Source organism: Sphaeramia orbicularis, chromosome 6 (genome assembly GCF_902148855.1).
Source record: "Sphaeramia orbicularis chromosome 6, fSphaOr1.1, whole genome shotgun sequence".
Classification (NCBI taxonomy): domain Eukaryota; kingdom Metazoa; phylum Chordata; class Actinopteri; order Kurtiformes; family Apogonidae; genus Sphaeramia; species Sphaeramia orbicularis.
Window position 1 is genome coordinate 25,193,689 of NC_043962.1, and position 23,614 is coordinate 25,217,302.

The 23,614-nt window shown below is 36.7% G+C and overlaps 1 protein-coding gene across 6 annotated transcripts in view; it reads left to right on the forward strand.

The window, feature by feature from the left end:
* magi2b (membrane associated guanylate kinase, WW and PDZ domain containing 2b) overlaps nt 1-23,614 on the forward strand; it is a 105,469-nt gene that overhangs the window by 66,463 nt on the left and 15,392 nt on the right. For all 6 annotated transcript variants that reach the window (XM_030135821.1, XM_030135823.1, XM_030135822.1 and 3 more), the window contains exons 7-11: nt 4,824-4,881; nt 7,454-7,575; nt 8,848-9,030; nt 14,650-15,179; nt 16,905-17,073. In XM_030135821.1, coding sequence (XP_029991681.1) covers nt 4,824-4,881; nt 7,454-7,575; nt 8,848-9,030; nt 14,650-15,179; nt 16,905-17,073 — 1,062 coding nt within the window. The remainder of the gene's footprint in view (nt 1-4,823; nt 4,882-7,453; nt 7,576-8,847; nt 9,031-14,649; nt 15,180-16,904; nt 17,074-23,614) is intronic.

The following is a 23,614-nucleotide window of genomic DNA, read 5'->3' on the forward strand; positions in this document are numbered from 1 at the left end:
AATACAGTTTAGCCATCTAATATACAACGCACACACAGTACAAATATAGACTCATAAGAATGCATGCAAACATACACACACACACACACACACACACACACACACACTGTGTAATTCAGCGGCAGGAAATAGAGACAAGACAGAGCCTTCAGCTCAGGCAAGAAAAAAAAGACTTTCACTGGTGGTTTCCATGGAAACTGTCTCCCTTTCACTTTAGGGGGAGGGCAACCGACTACTGTATGAGTTAGGCCGACATTTAAGGTGGCTCATGGACCGGCTGGGAAGGAATTTAAGGTAGTTTGAAGTATGAATCCATCTGATTTTTTTGCCTTGAGGATGAGATGGGTCATTTGAGGCAATGGCTATGCTACCCAGCCTGTTTGAAGAAATGTTAAAGCAAAGAAAATTGCAGTGTGTATCCCTTTCACCTTGGGCTGCACAATCAGCATGCTCGGCAGTGAGGACACACACTTACACATGCACACGCACACACACACACACACACACACACATACACACAGATTATTCATATCAAGATCACATAACTGTTCATAATTACATTACAGCATGAGGGGATGATGCCACAGTATTAGTGTCCTGCAGAACAAATAACTGTAAAATAATATGACCAGGGATTTATGTGTGTGTGTGTGCATGCATGTGTGTGTGTCAGTGAGTGTGAATCACAAAAAAACTGTGTTGGATAATGTTTTGGGCAGGGTATGATGTAAAAAGAACACTTTGGTAACCAAGTCAACCCACAGTTTGATGGGTTAAGTCTATAATTTCTTAATAAATTTCAGTAGGTTCAGTGAAACAAATTACAGGTTAAAATATACACAGTTGGGCTCATCTTTAAATGTAATATTTATAATGAATTTGTTAATGATAATGGATTTATTTTATTCACCTCACGGCAAATTCAAATTTGCTTAAATGTTCAATTTGTCTACCAACGAGAACATGATGATATGTAAACGATCATGTTTCAAGTGATGAATGAATCATGAATATGGATATCTACTTTGGTCTGAATTGTGTTTTTTGAGTTGTATGGCTCCAGACCGCGATGTCTTCCAGGACCGGAAATGCAAATAAAAATGTGTTTGAAACTTCATTTGATTAGGTAGAGTAGAAGCAGAAGAGAAGAAGATCTTTAAAGAAAAATTAATTACTCTTCACTTTACAAAAACATATCATGCATTTTGCTGCAACAGTAACTTATCTTTTATTATATAACGCCATAACATTTACTGCATTATATGTAGGTTTCACCAAGATATACATATGGAACATAACATTAAAGAACATCAGACCTGATCTGAAACCTAGAAAACACAAACAGAGGTTTGTTAAAGCCAGCACATACAGATACAAACACACCAAACAGTAATATGATGATAAAATCTGATTTGTACATGTTAACGACTATATACTCAGAAGAACCTGAAAGATGTCCTGTTTAAAAAACAAAACAAATCAAGGGCTGTTAACAACATTGTTTTGATACAATTCATAGCAGCAATTGGTCAGAAACTTGACCTGAAGATGTAAAAGTTGTATTTACATTAACATAAATTGTTTATTATATTCTTATCCGTCTTCTCAAAATCAAAAATTATGAGTTTGACTTTGTTCATTACTTTCTCTCAAAACTGGAGCTTTTACACAGTAGTTCGCTATGAATTTCAGTTGTTCATCTATACATTATAACACACTAACTGTGTTCACTTTACCATCCAAGAATAAAAATCAATGTGTGTGGTTTTGCTTTTAAAATTCCATTAGCATTAAAAAGCATGAGAGTTTGTGTATGTTGGCAGGTTATTGAACTGATGGAAGTACCCACGTTATGCCCTGTCCTTTATTTTCATCATTCTTTATTTGGATCCACATTTGCTGCTCTTTGGAAGCAGCCACCCTTCCTGGGCCCCACACACAACAAAACTAAAAATAACGCCACACAATAAGAGAATGAAAAAAAAAAATGGATAAAACATCACAATACATCAGAATTTCATTCCATTTTAGTTGTTCAGGTAGGTTAATTAACATTGTGGTTATTATTAATGTATTTATAGTGTTAAAACTTGCCTTACTGGTAAGAAAAGCTAAATCTCAATAAAGATGCTAATATTTTTGTTTTGTTACTTATTTCACTTTTTGTGCCAGGCCAACAAAAAAATATTTCTCATAAAAAATTACCATAAATTCAGCCATACAAATTTATAGAAAATTCTTTAAAACTGCAGGAGCCATAATCAGGGGAAAAACTAGAATTTGACAATAAATGCCTTCTGCTGCAGCTCACACCTCTCTGTCCAAATCAAGACTAAATATAAATCATATGATGCTGCTTTAATGTCAAGGGATTTGCCAAAATTTCCCATCATGGGACAGATTTTCTGCTGAACTAGAGTCCACAAAAGGGGGTAGAAGTTGTGTTTCCTCAAAGATCACTTGGACGATGATATCCTGAGAGGCAATTATGGATGTTTTGTCCAAAGTTGCCAAAAAAACCCACTATTCTAATATTGGTCAACATTGGTGCATTCCTAGATTTAAGTGATTGAACGTTTGTGATTTCATTATATACTGCTCTACAGATTTTTTGAAATGATCTGTCTCAGAGATTAATTGTGCTAAATCTTACATACTTTAATAAAAAAAAAAAAAAAAACAGAAGTGCTGGTTAGCTGATGTTTCAAATGTATATGATAAAGTGTTATTACACATATATTGGTGTATGTGCATTTATACAACAGATTTATAAATCTGCCGCTAGAAATAACATGAAAGGTGAATGTATTATAATCTGCAGACACTAGTAATTTTTCCATTGGACATCTGTGCAAAATTTATGAAATGTCAAAAAAACAGAAGTGCATAATGTCAGTTTTTCCATTAAATTACAAATGCAGTGATTGGTTTATATATTATCACAAGATAACACGAGAAGTCATTCCATAAGCATGAACATAAATAACGTGTTGATTTACAGATATATTCATTATTATTATATATTACCCCTCTATCTCATACTTAATTAAAAATGATTCAGTTTCCTGGTGTATCCACACATACCGTGTCATGTTTCTTTTAAAACTCTTCTTCTTTGCTTGTTGAATGATCCATCATTATCCTTTTTTTTTTTTTTTGTTCACGTGACTAGTTGTGGAAAAAGGTCTTTCCATTGCAATTTTGTGCAATATACCAATTTCGCTACACCTGAAACACCACCTCTTGCCAGCGCAAAAAAAAAGAGTTTTGGTGAAATTGTCATTTTCCCATTAGGCTAATTTTTATGCACAAGTTCTATTCGCGCAGTTTGAGGGTCAATGGAAAAGCGACTAGTGTTTTGAAATAGATCTTGTAGCTCCAATACAAATGTTACTTTTCTAAAACTTATTCTCATATTAATTCTCGGAATTTCATATTTTGACCCAAGGCTGTATCTTGGAAACTACTCCCAACCAGTATTTTTGACTTACTTTTTCTTTATTAGTGGCTCAAACTTGATAAAGTCTGACTGCTTTTATTCTGGAGGCGTTTCACTTGTAGACCTGCGCTTGACAGATTCCATACTTGGGTGCTATGGACACATTTCCTTAAAGATATATTACGACTCAACACCCTACACAACCTTACACACACACAAACCCTACTATATCTCCTCCAGCTTGTCAGTTTTGTTTGCATACATCTTCTTTATGAGACGTAGATTAACGTGCAATTTATTTTTCAGTGGTAAAACTCCAGGTCAAGGCAAAAATCCCTGATGAGTCATTTTGTGTATTTTCTCATCCTTTTTGACAGCCATATTCTATTACATTACACCAATAGGTCTGATTTATGTCCTTGTTTCCTCATGTCCACCCACAGACAGTCATGAATTTCATGAATTAAACTGTTTAATTCAAGACATGAGAATGAATTAATATGAACGAGGAAGATCAACCTTTCAAGAATGCCGGCTTATGAATTATAATCACAAGCTCTATTTGTGGTTATATGTATATGTGAGTGGTGGGGGAATAGCTGGGGCAGATGGACTGTCACAGTGGATGTGTGGGGGGGTGTTTTTGTGTGTTAGCTGAGCCCTTTATCATAAGGTCAGTCCCCTTGTTGTCTTCCTTATCCCTCAGTAAAACTAACGGTGAACTAAACCGTCCTGAGCTGTGGATATAAAAGCGAGTCAGGCTCATTGCGGCGTGCCTCATATCAGATCTTAAGTGTGTTTGTGTGGTGAAAAGTTGGAAAACTGAGGAAGAACAAGACACATAGTACATGATTTTTAGCTGTGCCTTGACCTAGTTCCTCTGCAGAGGGAGCAAGGAGAGATAAATCAGCAAAGGAAGGAATAAAGTCAGGAAGAAGCAAAAAACAGAGAGAGAAAAAGAGACAATTAACACAACATCGTGGCTGCTCTCTAAGAGGAAATGGGCTGTGTGAAGAGTAAAAGAAATAAATGTGAAGTAGTATGGTGACGTATCTGGCCTTGAATGACGTGAGCACACAACAAAAGGCAGAGAGTGAGTAAGAGAGAACAGGATGAGACACCTTAGACAATTTAAATGTCCTTTCCCTCTCGTCCTGTGTTGTATTGATGTCTCTGTTGTGATTCGTGTCTCCATGAAGAAGCCACCGCTGCAGATCGAAGTGTTGTCTGTCTATTAAAAGAGCACTTTGGGAGCGTCTGACTGTGAGCCCTGAGATTCATGTTGTCTCCCCTCAGTGGTTCAATTTTGAGGCTATACATTCCTTTTTCTGCTCTCAGCATAAACTGACTTCATTTCCCTCGTGTGTTTTCTTTTTCCTCTCAGAGCTGCCCTATGGCTGGGAGAAGATAGATGACCCCATCTACGGCAGCTACTATGTAGAGTAAGTCTCCCTGTTGACTTGGTTAAGTCAGCTACCATGTAGTAGTAAAACAGAAAATGCATTTTTATGGTTTACTGTGCTTCCTCATGAATTATACATGGCTAAATGCTCATGTCTTTTTTATCTCTCACTCCTCATTTGCCAAAGTTTTATAGTTCAATGCTCATCGGCACATGTTATTGTGAGAATACTGATAAAATCTCTTAATGTTTTCCATTGTTTTGTATTACAGACATAGATGTAGTTTCTCTGTCATTTCAATATACGTTATATTTACCTTAAATATACACAGATATCAGCTACAGTTGGTAGTGAAATGTAAAGAGTATATTTATATGGGTGCTTCTATGGAAATGGCCCCTAAAATCAGGACAGAGGTGCAAAAAATTCAAACAAGATGTAGACTAATGTTATGAAGCAAGTTTGGAAGCACTTTGGGTCTATTTTAAAAATAAATATTTACTGAGATAAAAGAGAAACTATTTTTCAGATAAAACACATTTTTATATGTATATATATATATATATATATATATATATATATATATATATTTATTTATTTTTTTTTTTTTTTAACAAAAATCTGCGTGTAACATGGTAAAAAGGACACAAAAATTATGTGCTACTATTTTTTTGAATATCTTTTTCTTCTCTCACAGGCACATTTTGGGAGTGTTTCACAAAAATGACCCCTGTTGCAAAATCATTCGCGATTTATATGTGTTTAAATGGGCAGGTTCTGCATCTAACGTGAGTGGACACAATAGGTTACACATGAAACCTGGAAAAAGACTGCCGAGTCATGAAAAACTTGCATGTCTTGGTTAGAAAAACCACTAGGATTGACAAATTTAACACAGTGTCTTTATTTATAGCGGTATATAAAACCATTTCAAGCCATGTTTTCAAGATCGCATGCACTGAGGCCTAGGTAGCTTTTCTTGTCCCAATTTTGGTCCTATTTTTGGCCCCAATATTTTATTAAAAATTCATTAATTTTGGGATGGCTCAGAGCAAGAGTATAATTTTTTTGCATTTATCTGAGGTCATTATTTGGTACATCCTGGGGGGAAATATGTCTAAATTTCTCTTGTATTACTGGGTCTAAAAAGCTGGTTAAGTGCCAGGTACCAAAATGAACCCAGTTTCATAGAAGCACCCATATACTTGTTACTCAAAGAGCATGACTTACATTTTTGTAAAATACTGCCACTCCGCAGGTATTTGGTATATGCACTCTAATATGAAAAAGTGTAAACACTCTCAAACACTGATATACTTTACAGAACTTTATCTGTACTTTTAAATAACATGACCTTCTATTTTCCCAATGTTCTTTCGTTAGTGTTTTCTTGTAAGTTTCAAACTAAAATCTTAAATGTCCTTGAAATTTTGTCCTGATAAATGTTTTATTTTCCTGGTCCTGTCACACTAACATAAAACGAGTGAAGGACATCGTAGGTGAACATCTTTCAGTGGATATTGAAGTTTGATTTCAATCTCAGACATATTTACTTTTATTTCATCCCAGTGTTTTATGCTATATTGTATTAAACATTCAGATGTAAATGGCTGGCTATGGACAGACACATGAATCTTTCATTTACATATAATTGTAGAGACACGTACATACTGGGGTGTAAATAACAACCCTGGATGTAAATGGCATCTACCTATTATTTACTGGTCAATTAGAAGCTACAGAAACCTCTGCTAACATATTAAAGCTGTATTTAGAAATCAGACATGGTTACCTCCTCCTGAGAAAAAATCTGTTTTAATGTTGCTGATTGTTCATTACTATTCTCCTGAGATTTACTTTCCTGCTGGATCAGTTTATGTGACCACACAGGTGCACACACAGGTGTTATCTAGACATAATTACTGACATTATGTATGTGTCTCAGGGTGGCTGCGGATCCTTAAAAAGTCTTAAATTTTATTGTCAATTGTAAAATCTAGTACTCAAAGGTCTTAAAAAATTCCACAAACACAATAAATGATATTGCTTTACAAATCTTTATAGAGAATTTATTAACAGAGATTAACAGAGATTAACAGAGATCAGAATGAGTGGTGCCACCAACAACTGTCCATGTGTGGAGGGGTTTAGGTATGCGTTTTAACAACTTTAATGTCTGTAGCAGAAACATTAGTAATGGAAATGTGATGTTAGCTGGATTGAAACATGGTTAAGACCAGTTCAAGGAAATAACTGTGAGGCTGGCTGTAATGTTATTTTTGTGATTGTAAGGTCTTAAATTTCAAAGAAAAATCAAAGGCGCCTTGGAAAAAAGTCTTAAAAAGTCATAAATCCAGCTTCCAAGCTGCAGATACCCTTTATATGTATGGGCAACTGGACTGTTGATTCTCAAAGGGATCAACAGCATGAGCAACACTTTATGTGGATGTATTTATTGGGTAAGACACACTGAAAGGCACATTTCTTTTCTTTACATTGGTTTTCCTTTTTACCTTTGTCTTTTTATTCTGATAAACTACAGAACAGGCTTGTACTGTTTATTCATCCTTACTTTCAGTGAGAGATAAAAGCTGTATTGGTGTATTTTCAGTCACATCAATCGAAGGACTCAGTTTGAGAACCCGGTCCTGGAAGCGAAGAGACGTCTGGAGCAGCAGCGGCAGATGCAGAGCCAGGGACTCTCGGCTCTGCCACTACCCACTATATACAGAGGTACATATGCAGCAGAACAGCTTAATTAAAACATGCTGACATACACTGTCAAACTAATGCACAAACATGGAACATGTCAGCAAAGACATGAGCAGCACATGAGTTTATGTACAGATAGGTTTTCGAATTAATTCTCCCTGCTGTACAGCATTTTATCTCAGCAAATGTAGTTTTTTTAATTATATTTTTAACTTGTCTGATGGAATGGGGCTGCATACTGGGTAAGTATTTGACAGGGCAGATGCACAATGTCATAATGTACAGGCTCAAATGGAGATTGCTGGCAGTGTGGGGGACAGAGAACACAGTGGCCCTCAGGCCATTGTTGGCTAATCCGGGTGCACTTATGAGGATGTACTAGACCAGTACGTAATGTACTGTATCATCTGAATGACTACATATCTTTAATGAGTCATCTTATCTAGAAGTCGGAAACATTTTTTTAACTTTTGCTCTGGTATTTAGGGAATTTCATCAAATATTCACTTATAACAGGAAAGAAATGATCAAATTTTCGACTCATACCACTGTATTCTTACATATTACAGATGTTAAACATTCCATCAACCAGTTTTGGGAAATATTCATTAATTTATTTATTTAAACCCTCAGAGAGCACACTTAAGGAAACCCCAATTTTCAATAGTGCTGAGGTACATAAAATAAAATAAATACAGATGGAACATGAGGTATAAAGAAGTAAAAACATGAGACAAGACATGGCAATAACAACTGCAAAAGTCACCACAGTTGTACAGTGCTAGAATAAGGTAAAAACATATTACAAATAGTAAAAAAAAAAAATTAAATAAAATTATTAATATGAAGAGCAATTAAAATCAGTAAAATTAACAGTTAAACCTAAACAATGTCTCAGGTGTATTAATGAGGCTATCTTAAAGAATCGTTTCAGCAGATTCCAAGTATGTGGGTCATAATAACTAAAAGCAGACCTTCCAAACTCAGTTCAAAGCTTTGGCTCCTGTAAAGTGAGGCAGTACTGTGAGTTTATGGCTACTGGTATTTAAGGAGAGTAGGTCCCATAGGTAGGGAGGGAGCTTAAGTAAACTTGCTTTGTAAATAGATAAAAATAAATGTTGATCCCTTCTTGCAGAGGGGAAAGGCCAGTTAGTTTTGTGGCGAATCGTACATTGTATCTGATGGTTGAAGGGTTGAAGTAGCTGCTTGTCGTCTCCATAGTCTAAGACAGGGAAAACCAAAAATACCTATCCAAATGAAATCTAACTGTGTTGAATTTCTTCCTCCTGCCAGAGAAGCCATTGTTTACGCGGGACCCGACCCAGTTAAAGGGCAACTTCCTGTCAACAGCCCTGCAAAAGAGCAACATGGGCTTTGGTTTCACGATCATAGGAGGCGACGAGCCCGATGAGTTTCTGCAAGTGAAGAGTGTGATACCGGATGGACCCGCCGCTCAGGACGGAAAGATGGACACAGGTAATTATCACACCTACAAAGACTTTTGACAACTGATTTAAAAAGGAATTGAATATTAAACAAACTTTAAGACGTCAAGGCTGTGACTGCTGATACTGCAGTACTGTGTTTATTGAAATGCTTAAGTACAGCCTCATTATTCTGATACCTCAACATTATGGGTCTTAATTTCCTGCCAAAGCAGATCAAACACAAAGACCTTGCACTGGCAGGGTTTCATTTTCATTCAGGCAGTGTTGTACTTGCCTGTTGGGTAATTTTAGTCAACATTTACTCCGAGGCGTCCAGGGTAGTGCAGTCCAGAGGAGTGTCAGTATCCGGTTAATTTAGTGGTGGAGTTTAATTCTGGCATCAGTAGTTATACTTGTACCTCTGCCAACTCAGAACATTTTTAAGCAAAAGGTGTCTTTGTAAGTTTTATTGCTTTAGTTGGCAAATGTCATCCAACATTAAAAAAATCACAGCAATCTAAGTGTGACTACAGCACTTTAAAATGCTGTCCTTTGTGCTTAATTGCATTTTTAAAATATATTCAAGGTTCCTCTGGGTAAAGAGTCCATTTTATGAAGTTTTACTTTAGCAGTAATTTTGTTTTTGTTCCAATAGGGAAAAAATAGGACATAGTATGAAGTCATTTTTAAGAGTGTCTTGTCTTGTTTATTGTTTTTCAAGCTAAAAACAGTGACAGGGTTAGCAGTAAAAATCCACTGGGTTATATTATCCAAATGATGCACCTCACAGGCTTCCCTCCATTTTTAACTTTCACCAGCACAAGATTGGCATCCATATATCCTGGAGGAAACGGGGAGCTTAACACAAACTCAGTGAGAAATAAATCTTCCATTCGGGCCTACAAGATAAAGGCCTTGTTTTTAGCTCCAAGTGCAAGAATCTTGTTTTAACAGTTCATGAAATTCTCCTAAGCTGTGTAATAAATTGCATCATTAGTGGGAACAAATCTGTGTTTTTTTCCCCAAGTCTCTGTAGGAGCTCATCCTAGGAATAACACAGGGAAAAGGTTTTAGCATCTTCAGAAACATTAATTCATCTTCAGAGAGGACATCACTGGCCCTCGGTGGCATATTTGGGCTGCCCTACATTTGTGCCTGTATCAGGGTGTGTCACAGACAAGGACTTCATTTTTCTCTTAGCTTTCTGTCCCTGTCAATTTATGAACTTATGCTTTTAATATGAATGAGAGACACTGATTTTATGAAGTACAAAAATATGCAAAATCCTACCTGATGAAAGGATTTGTTTCACCAAAGCAGTGTTTCAGTGTGATCTGAAACCAGTTAGTTTTGCCACACATAGGTTTGTGCTTTGATTTATAAAAGCTGAAAACTCCTAGATCCTGACTAAGACAAAGACAACAAATGCAACAGCTTATGAGTTTTTATCCATGAATTTAGTTAACGTTTCTCTGCATAAAAGCTGTTAATAGATATATGACAGTATGTGAAACAAAATATAGCTAAGATGTTCTTATTGACTGTCAGGGACATAGATCTGTTTTTATGCGTGTTATTGTAGGAGCAGAATTGGTGTGTATTTCAGGAGCCAGGGGGAGTGAATATTTGTAATACATGTATTTAATTAAGTTAATTTTTGATGCCTCTGCTTTCCCTACTCCTACATGTAAAATGTCTAAAGAATTTATAATTAAAACCCCTAAATTTGCATCAAACCGGTTCCATTACAGAATCAGCTGAGACAGCGTATGTATTCCCCCAGTGCCGGTTCAGACACATTCAATATCCAGTCAGATACTCAGTCATTAATAAAACCATCTCCATCTCCTAAGATGGTAAAATCAGTTTTACAGGGTTCCCGCAGGGTCTTAAAAAGTCTTGAAAGTCTTGAATTTACAAATTTGCATTTAATACCTTAAAAAAGTCCTTAAAAGGTATTAAATTTGTATGTTTAAATGTGTCTGGGAAATGTCCAAACTGCAAAGAAAGTAACATTATTCTACTCAGTTCCACCCATTCCAACCCAACAATATATACTGAAATTAGGAGCCAAATATTGGTCACTTTGTAGCCTCTGGTGAGAAATAACTTGGAGTGGTGACAGTTAAGGCATTGGAGTAAATAAATACATTTTCCCTAAATTCTAGGAGTCACACATTTTTGCCAGTATGGCCATAAAATAGGCTTTAAATTCAGCTCTAAGTAGCTTTTAAAAGGTCTTAAAAAGGCTTAAATTTAACTTATAGAAACTTGCAGGAACCCTGGTTTTACTACTTTTGCATTACTATTGACCATTATGCATGTTGTCGCAAGCTTGCATCATACTCAAATTTCTATCTATTTTATGTGCTTATAGTCAAATGAACAATCTCTCCTTAACCCTTTCATGCATAGTGGTCACTACAGTGGACAGCTATTCTACAGCTGTTCTTTTGTATATTCATGGATTTTGTTGTTTTAGTTTCATATCAACCAACACAGTGGACGCTTATGCATCATCTCATACACTACAATTGATAATATTACTGTGACTTTGCTTTTCTTGATAAACCTGATCTAACATGTTTGAGTGTAAATCAGTTCCTTGTTATTGTTATTTGACTGCAATAAACAAAAAAAGTTTTTTTTTTTTTTTTTGCATATTATCTCCATGAAGTGAGTCATGACTAGTATTAGAGTATGTTAAAATTTGAGAAAACATCAGATTAGCAGCATTAAAATGTTTTTATTTCATAGTTTTCACACAGTATATCAGTAAATGCATGTTTCTTTGCTTAAAAAATTAAACGCATGGTGTCCAGCTGAGTGGACATTTTTGCAGCTCCATGAAAAATAGCTCAATAAAAAAAAATATTGCATTGTTTTTTTTTTTAATAAGATGAATAAAATCACTCAAGAAAAAAAAAAATCTTGATTAAGGTTCTTGTAATTCATGCATGAAAGGGTTAATTTAGCATCTGTTTCAAAACAAAAGCACAATTTATTTTTTAGTATACTTGTATATAAATTCAGGCGTTAAGGGGTTGTCAAAAAAAAATGCAGTACTCAATCACAAAATATAGCCATCAATTGAATTTGTTGGTATTAATCAGGATTCTTCATTCTGACCAGCTGATTAGATTTCAACATTTGAGCTCTACCGACATGAACAATTTGTCACCAACATCATCTAGTGTGTCAGGATGTTTTTTTATAAAGGCCTTTTTAACATGGGTAAACTTATTCTGTAGGTGTGCTGTCGGCTGCGTTGTCACAGCCTCGCCTTGCCTGGGAGTAGGAGTATCTGTGTGAGGCTTTGTGTGCGCTCTGTTCTGAACCTGTGTGTTGGCCTCATGCCTGGCACGGCTGGTGCCTAAACTGCTCATTTAGAGCTCATTTCAGAGCCGGGAATCCTCCTTCCTCCTCTCAGCTACTGCTCTCTACTTTTATGTGTCTCTCCCTCTGCCTATCATCTCCTCTTTTATCTGGAATCCATCTCTTTTTATTTTATCTCCATCTCTCTCTTTGTCTCTCTGGCTTACCCTTTATTATGCGTTCCTATCTAACCATGTCATCTGACACTTCTCCTCTGCTTTCAGCCTCAGTGTATTTTCATCCTCTTTCTCTTTCTACCTCTCTAGTTTTTCTCTGCTCATCCCTCTATCCTGGTCTGTCAGCCTTTTTCTCTGTCTCTTCTTCACTCTGTGACATTGCCAGAGCTGCTCACACACTTGCATGCACACAGACACACACACACACACCAACACACACACATAGGCACTCCCTGGCTCAGATTAGCTGGCCTATTTGAGCTGCGCGGCATTGCTCTTAGGGATTGTGTATGACTGTGCACGCGACATGTATGTGTGTGTTTATATGTCTGTGCACATGCTTGTGGGAGTGTGTGCAGGTCTGTATGTGTGCATGTGTGACAGAGAGTGCCTCCAGAAGTGTGAAATAGAGGATTTGAGGCAGCTGCATTTGTCATGGGGCTGTGACTTTAAAGCTGAAATCCATAACTTTCCGCACGTTCAAAGTACAGCGGAGATGACAGAGTATGTAGTGTCGCGTTTGTGAAGTTGTTTCACCTCATTGTTACTGGTAGCAAGGCAAAATGTTATATTAACCAGCTAAGAAATAGAATAAAAATATGAAATTTAACAAAACAATACCATTTTAGATGTTACAAACCAAGAGAGATACAACACACCCCGAAACTGTGCAATAAAGCCAGAGAAATAACGTGCTTCTTATTACATTGTAAGGCACAGGCTTTGATTATTTGCCTCCTTTTATTTTAAACCATGGGAAAATAATATTTTAACCCATAAAGACCCAAACATCCTCTGTCGACCAAAAGCATCTACTGATCTAAACTACTGATCCACTAATTCTATCAACACATGTAAATAATTGGTATAAAATACAGTTATTCATCTTTTCATGGTCATCAGATATGACCCATTTGGACGGTCAGAGGCTCCGTAGTTACCATGGAAACACCGTCATCTTCTACAACATTGATTCACCAGTAAAATCCATGGAGTTGGATCAATGACAGTGGATGGAAACACTTATTTTATGTTCAGTTAATGATATATTTTACTGAAAAAGTCACTTTTTCTACAGTTTTTTTTCTGTTTTTATATAATAACCTTCGAATTTACTCTGAGGTTTTATGATAATTTAAATGATCAGTCAATTAAATATGAGAAAATAAATAATTTTTACTGGAAAAAAATGCAATATTCGGAGGATAATATTATAATAAATGGTGATAAATCAATCATGAAAGGTTAAATAGAGAGAAAAATCCATTTGGGAACTGCCACAAAAGTCCCACTGGGTCCTTATGGGTTAAGTAAGCATCTAACAATTTATTCGGTATGAATGTATAAAATATAACAGAGCAGTTTTGTCTTGAACTTTAGTTGATGGTAAAAGATGGTAAATTGTAGTGAAGAAGCAGAAAAGCTTTGCTGATATTTAGATTTTCCTCCATTGCCTGAATCAAATACAATGTTTTTACTTAAAATTAGCTTTTTAGAAGTGGGGGTAGCCTATCTGTCTAGGAGTGTAATTTACACACAGTGAAATAAAAAATAGAGCACAATGTGAAATAATAGACCTTTTCTTTCGTCACAGGACATATATACTGTATATATGTCACCATTTTTCACAGCCCTGGTTGGTATTTTGTGCTTCCAGTTTGTCTGCAGCAGAGAAATGATGGCCCATGATGCATTGTGCATAAAGCAAGCCTGTTATTGTTAGTGATGACAACTGTGTGCATCTGGAAGAAGTTTTTGACATTTTAAGAATTAGACGGTTGGTCTCTGTGGACACCCATGTGCACCAGATGGTTGTCAAATTCTCAGACATACCAAGACACCGGTCCTCCCTCTCTCTCACCTCTTTGTCTCACACACTTTCACTTGTAGACTGCCTCCAGTGCCATTGAACTGATATTATATTCCTGTGTGACACTTCTGAGGGACATGTGTTTTTTCCTGTACCATGTCCTGTTACCGCTGAGATTTGACATTAATGGTAACAGACAGTGACTGGAAGTATGTTTGCAGCTCAGTGTTTATACATGAACCGCTGAGACCAGGTCATGTGGTCTGTGTAACAGTATGACTGAGGCTGTTTCATACTTCCTCTGCAGGTGACGTTATCGTCTATATCAACGACATCTGTGTGCTCGGCACCACACACGCTGACGTAGTGAAGCTGTTTCAGTCCGTACCCATTGGTCAGAGTGTGACCCTGGTGCTGTGTCGAGGCTACCCTCTGCCCTTTGACCCTGAGGATCCGAGTGGGGCGGCGAGCACCTCTCTGACACCTATCGGCTTGGAGCACCGCCCCTTGGTTGTGAACGGCCGCAGCAGCTATGACCCATACCTGGAGTATCTGTCTCTGAGCTCCCAGCTGCCCCCTCAGGCTCTGGCCCAGGCTGGAGCCCCTCACCCCGGAGACACGCATCTGGACGGCTCATCTTTACCACCCACCACACCTGGGTCAGCCTCGGCGCTTACACCTCATGAGGACAACGTGTCCATGGCTTCTTCTGGGACTGCAGCTGTTGCCGGGGTAACAGCACAAGCAGCAGAGCTGCTGACAGTTACCATGGTGAAAGGGGCGGAAGGATTTGGGTTCACTATTGCCGACAGTCCCACTGGGCAGCGAGTGAAACAGGTGATGTATCCACTGCAAACACAGACTTTCAGGAAGGTTCAAAGGCCTTGTTCCTAGAAAATTATGTTTGTTCTAAAAAGGAAAATAGTCTTATCAAGCATGTTTTTTCATTAGAAAAGTAATAACACTAAGATTATCCCCTTACTGCCTAAATTTATTTATAATTAAAAAACATATATATTTGTGTGATGTAGATCCTCAATTAGATGGAGATTGTTCATTTGAATAGAGAACCTACAATAACTGTGATGCAAATTAGTGACATTAGGCATAGCTGGCATAGGAGTAACTAAACAAAGTCATCTATGTAGATTCTTTAACTGATGCTGCTATTGATCAGTTATTCCAGTCCACAATCCAAACAAAACAAAAATGATGCAAAAAGCAGTAGAATGTCATGAAATTAATATCACTGTTACAGTAACAGGCCATTGAAATCGATCCATGAACATCAGGGATCGTAGATAATCAGGTACATGCACAAAAAGTGTAGAGTACCACCTCATTACAAAAACAGTGGAATATTGAGGCAAATTCGCAGCAATAGTCTACAGGGGGTTAAGTGTCTAACATTGTTGTTAGATAATATATTCCATATAATGTTGAGCTACATTCAGCCAGTAACAAACTAATATCCCAGAGGAGGTGCAAGACTGTTTCCTTATTTTAAGAGTAACAACAACTTCTTAATTGAAGAATATTAAGTCTGCAATAACTACAACTATGTTAAACAAGTACAACTTCATTAAATGCTGGCATTTTTTCCCATTAGAGCAATTATACTCTTTTATTCTAGTTTTAAAGGTCCAGCCAAACACAATTTGCTTACCGCAGTATAGAAAATCATTTAGTTATATTTAGGAATACTTGTCTTCCTTTTATTAAGGCTATTTTTGCAGTTTGTTCACTATATTTAATTAGAAGATTAGAAATAGTCCATAACTGAACCAAGAATCACATCACATTGATATGTTAAAAGTACTCGACTATGTATTTCAGGAAGTAAGTGCCTTTTGAAGTGTGAAATCTCTGTAGTCAGCTAAACTCTGTGGTTCAGTTATAAATTAAACACAAGGCAGAGTTGAAACAATAGGTTGAAGTAAATTTATTTCGGTCAGTCCAACTAAGTAGAGAAAGACAGCGATAATAGGAACAAAGTGAGCTCAGCCTGTGAAGGGTGTTCTGTCGAACAGTAATGAATGAGGACTAGACTGTCTTCAAGAAGGTAAAAGACAAAAATCCTGTGAAATCCTGAGAAAAATTGAATTCTGGCATTAAAGAACAGATACATGGATTATAAATTAACAGATGCCAGTTTTCATCCCTATTAATTTTTGGTACTGAAAAACTTTTAATTAGCATAAAACATCTGTCTTAATAATAATTTACAACTAAATTCATTATATATTTAGCATTCAACACCTGTTCTTTAACCAATTAAAGCTTTCCACAGAAGTCATTTGGTTCATGGTACTAATATTAATTTCAGCATCTTCATCTCTTGAATAAGTCAAATTAATACAGATGTCTGGACCACTTTTAGGAAATTCCTGAAATCCATTAAAATAAGATTAGATATAATCCCACCTCACTGGACACTATTCAAGCAGTTTAATTTGTCAGATACTATTTAATTTTTGTTTTCTTTGTAGTTCTGACATTAGCATTGCTAACTTCACGCAGGAGCTCAGATGGTTTGACAGCTGATATGTCATATTGGTGCAGGTGCTGGATCCAGGTTCACAGGGAGCCTCAGGGCTGATAGAAGGAGACCTGATCCTGGAGGTCAACCAGCAGCCGGTTGCTGCAGCCGGACATGGACGCGTGGTGGAGATGCTCAAAGAATGTCCTGTGGGGGCTGAGGCTACGCTGCTCATACAGAGAGGAGGAACAGGTCAGAAACACACTTTGGACTTGGGTCTTTTCTGTTTGTCTCCAATGCTTTTCAGGCATGCTTTCATTTAGATTATGTAGTGTCTGTTAAACCAGATCAATAGTTTAGATAAACACACTAGTGATAGGTTTTCAGTTTTGCAGTGACATTAAAAGTTATTTTGAGTGTCTAAACATAATCAAAGTAAAACAGTTCATCTTGTCGTGCTTTGCTGATTTCATTGATCTATTTATACCAGCTGTAGTATCAAAAATTATTACAGTAATAATAACAGCAAATAATAAGTGACACTTTGGGCACCCTCCAAAGATTAAAATTAAAGATTAAGGATCAGCATAAGAGCAACTGCCCAGCTAAATATAAATGAATATAAATAGAAATCAATGAAATATACAAATATGATGTTATTGTGTAACAGAGAGGAGTTAAGTCAAGTTGACTTTTCGAGCAGAGAGCTGTTCTTGAACATATTAAATCCAAAATTTTTTTGTTTATCACTCAAGTCTGCTGTTGTGCGTTTTCATAATGACAATTTTATTTGAAATTGCTATTGGGCTGTTGCACTGATGTTACAAGGGTCTGTAGCAGAGTCCATTATGATGTTGTGTTTTTGTACTCTGTGATGAGTGTTATGAGTTCATGGCATTTTATTTCATTAATGAAGCAATCTATCTATAGCTATTTAAGATTTAAATAAGTTTAATAGCTAAATTAATAATTACACCTGGTCCAATTCTGTGCAAATCACAGTATTATTTCTTGAAATAAAAGCAACATTTTCCTAAAAAGTGAAGGAAAGTTAAAGGAAAACTCAGGATAACATGAAATTAAATTGCATTTGCCATTATCAGAGATTGGAAAATTAAAAAAAAAAAAATGTCAACACTAATAGGGTTTAATGTATTTCATATGTGCTGAGTCATGCAGATATTTTAAAGAAAACAGTGTCAGCAGATGTAGTAGTAAGCATTGCATGTGTCATACCATGTGTCATATGTTTTATTACCCATGTGGCGTCGATATCTTCCAAATAAACAAAGCCTGTCCTGTGCAGGGAGAGATTTTTAAGTTCTTTAAAACCCTGAAGTGGAGAGTCAGGGTGAGAGTTAATCTCAGTGTTAGGTGTTGTGCAGGTCTGTTGCTGAGAAAGCAGCTCATTTCCCACTGGGGCCACTCATCGTCCACATAAATGTAGGTATTTTGCTGGAATGTGCTTTGAACAGAATGCGTTCAACAAAATGTCAGTGGTGAGTGGCACCTCACTGGAGATGCTTGACTACCTGCGCTGTAAAAAGGTGATGCTCTAATTGTGCAAACAACTTTATTATTGGGTTTACATGACATTTTTTTTTTTTTTTTTTTTTTTTTTTTTTAAGTGTTACCTGTTCAACTCTATAAAAGAAAAACTAAAAACCTGAAATTTCACAGCACATGAATAGGACAAATAATATTCACACAATTCCACTTGTAATCTGTTATCTGTTTTAATTTCGTTGTACATATGTATAATGACAATAAAGGCATTCTATTCTATTCTATTCTAATGTTCCCACCCTCAGCTTCTTCTGACCTTTATTCACTGATTAGATATTATTTATTTGTGTGATTGACCACCTACCTTCATGTCTGAGTATGAGCAATTCATTCTTGCCACAACACCCACTTAACTTTAAAAAAAGCAAACATTTATGTTTATTTACACAGAAAATTTAGGCCCAGTGTTTTATCTTAGTACACGCTGAATTCATGTAACAAGCACTGCATTGTAATGAGCTGTTTCATTCCACCTTTAATAAATTCAGGATATAACCTTCCACCTGAAATGAAAGTAGACTATACTCTCTTAGTTTGAGAAAGTCAAAATAGAGATCCAAGCTCTTGAAATACTGCCAGAACACACGGAGGGTGGCCATTTTCTCTCTCCTACTATTTCCTGCAAGATTGGCCACCTGCGAGGAAATTGAATTGCACAGTGAAAGCTTTATTTGTTTGACATTCGCGCTTGTCCTGTCTCTATAAATAGTGTTCTGGTCAGAGGGTCAAAATCTGACTTGATAATTATCCAGACGTCCCTAAACCTCTGTGCCCTTAGCCATTACATACATAATTTTAATTAGAAATGCTCATTATTGACAATGACAGTGTGGGTTTATTTTGTTTGCCTTGATGTGCCTCTCTGTTGTAACTTTCTCCATAGCTTCATGTTCATTTATGCACCAAGTCCATATTTCTTTTGAGATAAATTGCCAGAAGTGAAGAGTTAATTTGCATTGTTTCTGAGATGATAACAGAACAATAATGAGGAATTATAGATATGCTCTCTTTTTCATGGCTACTTTTTCATGGGTTATATTTAATTAGGTACGAAGGCAATCAGTTTCAAATGCATATCAGGATTAATTAATTGAAGTGTGACAGAAATTATTATTGCGGACCTGAAAAGCAATCAAAGACATTAGCTGTTAGTGATCATGATACAACAGAATATCTGATCTAAGTCCTGTTGGATGGTTTGCTGATTTTATGCCAGTCTTGTTGCTTGAAGCCTACAGAACATTAATGACCATTATTGGCACAGTATTGATAAACTACTGCTTGGTCCAACAAAATTGATTGTGCGCTGTATGTTGTTCAGTGAATTACATTCAATCACCCGATTACATGAAGGCTAATAAATTCAGTCTGTGAGGTGCACAATGACTCGAGTATTGTGCTACTAATTATTTTTATGTGTGTGTGTGTCCAGTTGTGTGTATCTGTATGTGTGTATGTGTGCACAGTATGTCTGGATGTTAGTGTGAATCTTCACTGGCCTCATGATTCAACTGGGTTATGATTCGCCTATCAATGGTTCTTGATGGTCGCATTCTCAATTCTGTACAATACTGTACATTTACTTATCCACCAGTTAATGCAAACAGTCTTCAAACAAGCAAATCTTAAAAAAAAAAAAAACTAATTCCCATAGCAGTGTCTGTTTGAGCCTGCTTAGTCTGTAATTATGACTGAACAAAATCCAAATCCATCTGCAGACGGTGCATTGTAAGTAGACCTGGAATCAATGAAAATACAGTTCGTTTTCTCACTGTAGCTCTAATAAAGGCCACTACACTTCCTGAAATAAACTTACAATCTACATTCTGTTACCCAGTGTCTCTAATGATAATGGCTTTTAGGTTATTTTGCTCCACCATGATCTTACAAGGAACTGAAAATCACTTAACCATGTTGGTAAATATGTAAATAAATTTTAGGATAAAGTTAAAGTGCACTGTTATCTTTAATGCACACTGATGAAAATTAACCCTTAATGACCCAAAAATGCACTGGTGACCAAAACCATCTACTGATCTTAAATGTTTAATACCTGCTGATCCATATGTAAAAAATTGATGTAAAATGCAGTTTGTCATCTCTTTTTAATCCCTGTTGATCTACTAATCCACATAAATAATTGGTATAAAATGCAGTTATTCATCTTTTCATGGTTATCAGATATGACCCATTTGGATGTTAAGAGGCTCCGTAGTGAACGTGTAAACACTGTCATCTTCTACAGCATTGATTCACCGGTAAAACCATGGAGATGGATCAATGACAGTGGATGGACACACTTGGTTTTACATTCAGTTACTGATATCTTTGCTATAAAATGCACTTCTTCAGTTTTCTCTGTTTCTGACATAATATTCTTCTACTTTAATCTGAGCTTTTTATGAACATCTACATGATCAGTAAATTCAGTGTGGGAAAATACATCATTTCTACTAAAAAATGCAAAATACAAAGAACAATATTATGATAAATGAGGATGACTCATTTAAGGGTTATTGGGTTAATATAAACACTAATTTCATTTTACAATATACACCTCAGTGCACAACTGAACCAAACCCAGAACCAGCAGCCTCTGAAACCTGGAGAAATGAACCCACCTCAATGAGATAAGATTAGTAAAAATATTAACAGCCAAATATCAACAGTAAGTTATGATTCCAAGAGGTGCGCTGTGCATGTCTGTGTGTTTATTAGAATGGCAGAAACTGGTCCGTTATTACTTTGATCCCACTCGGATTCTCACTGTAGCATTGTAACTCTGCACTGAACCTCCATTTCATGAGGAGAAAAATAACTTAAGTACTGAGAACTTGGGAAAAAGTCAACACTGACAGAACATAATACATCCATGAAATGAAGCAGAACTTTAAAACAGTGCTGCAGGCAGAGGAGCAACTTAATTGCCATGGTAACGGAGATGCTGTATCTGTCTGTTACTGTGCCAGTGCAAAATTCTAAATACCGCAAATTGAAAATGTAATAAATGTACCATTTTGCTTATAATATAAGAAGTTAACCCATAACTCAATCCAAGAGAGCAATGTAGCAATGTTACTCTTCAACTTTTTTGTCTGGTCTGAGACCTGAAAAATCAATGTGTTTGTATAGTATAATTTTTTTGTACGCAGCAGACTCTTGATTACTGATTTTTATCAGTATTGATGCGGAAGTCTTCATCAAGATGCATCTTAGAATTAAGAACTTTCCACATCTGTAGATGTATATATAAATAGTAAGGATCATCCATTGTGATGGAGCATCTTCCAACAAGCAGCGTCAGCATCTACTACCTGGTGTTTAACACAGACACACAGTCTTAGTTAAGTGAAACACATGGCATTAAATGTGGAGCAAGTAATCCAAATCAAGCACATATGTAGCTAAATTCAACAAATATCCCCTCACAGTTCACTAGGCATTTGTACATGAGCAATGGTGTGAATTTGCATCATTACAAATACTTGCACAGCTTTGCATTGTATACTAACTTCTTAGGACTGATTGATGCAAAAGAATCACTGCATTTGTAATAATTTTGACAAACACTGACAGTAATATTTTGATTGAGTCATGTTTTTTATGTTTTAATATAATTTATAATTTCACTTTCAATTGAAAAATATAACAAACATCTATATCTTCCCTTATGGGTTGAAAATAGTTTTTGTAATCTGGGCCATCTCTGTAGGACCACAGTGTTATATGTGTAATGGTATGCATGTTTATCATAAATTGAATTTTTTGCAACTGCACTGATATTTTACTCGCCCTTAGCACAATTATGAATTTATTACTCAGTTGTTTAATTTACACACATACAAACAAAGGCTGTAGTGATTTCCCTCCAAATGCTGATGCAGACATGATGAATTATTTCCTCTCTCTCAAAGATGTCAGCTCTTTTTTCCAAACTCACCAGTTTCCCTCAAACAACTCAAGACAAAAGCCCCACAGGGACTATAATCCTGACACACCAGAACCTCTCTGACTCTGTGTGTCTCCTCTCTGCCGGGTGAAAGAAAGGACAAGGTCCTTTACAATGACTCAGATGTGCCAAATGTCAGGAACATTTAAGCATGTTTGTGTTCACGGACGTAGGATTTCCATGCAGGACATCGCTGGAATTTAGCTTGTACACATGAGTTCAGATGTGTGATTGAGAGCATCGGTGCTTTGTGAAGAATACACAGGGTGTTGAGACTTCCACTGTGTATGTGTGTGTATGTTGTTGTGTTTGTCTGTGTGTCTGACTGCTTCGCTGTAGTGTGGGCACTGTGCCAGAGCTCCACTGAGCTCTGGTCGTGTTCACAGCTCCGTCCCCTGACATCCCAGTTTGAAGCTGAGCCAACCACAGACTACAGACATTTTGCGGCACCAATGAGGATGCAGATCATAGCTGTGAAGAAAAGGGTGTCAGGACACACGAGCCAATCAGGCTGATCTGAGGGCCATCCAGAACTCAGCAGGCTAGTCTATCAGGCAGGCCTGCCAGACTGTCTGACCACTGACTTGTGAGAGAGGCCACGTGCAGCCTCCTCTACCAGTCCTGCATTTGTAATTCATCACCATGCATACGAGTGTGCCACACATCCGGTATGTATGCAGATGAATAGAATTAGCATTTAAATTAAGCTTAAAAGCGTCTGTAAGGATGACGCTTCTCTTTAATATGAGTGGACAATTGCCCTGTAGCTCACACTCATTTCCTTCAGTGGGTCATTATGGAAACTTTCCTCAGAATTAGTTATTAGGATTCCTTAAGGGCTTCCCTATTCCCCACAGAATGCGGTTATTAGTCCCAACCTCCCACAGAGGCCTCCCTACACTGCTGCCACCATGCTGAATCATTTCAGCACCACGGACAGTTCTCCAGTAACCTCCATTCGCGTTGATACGGATAATGTTGAGTCTCCTCCTAATACATGCTATACCCTCATTCCAGTCACTGCACTATTCACACTATTCAACCAGATTACATGTATTTAAATGCCATTCAGAACCTATTTCATCTCATTATTTAAAGTAAGTAAAGAATTTCAATTATTTGTATTGTTCCAGTTGTTTAACGCTATTATTCGATTTCTGTAACAGTGTGAGGATAGTGCAATATTCACACAATATTGCTGCCTAAAGTGGACTGAACCTAAGAGTCACTCCAAATGTACAAAACATAATGTGCTGATCTGCAGTCAGCCTACAATTC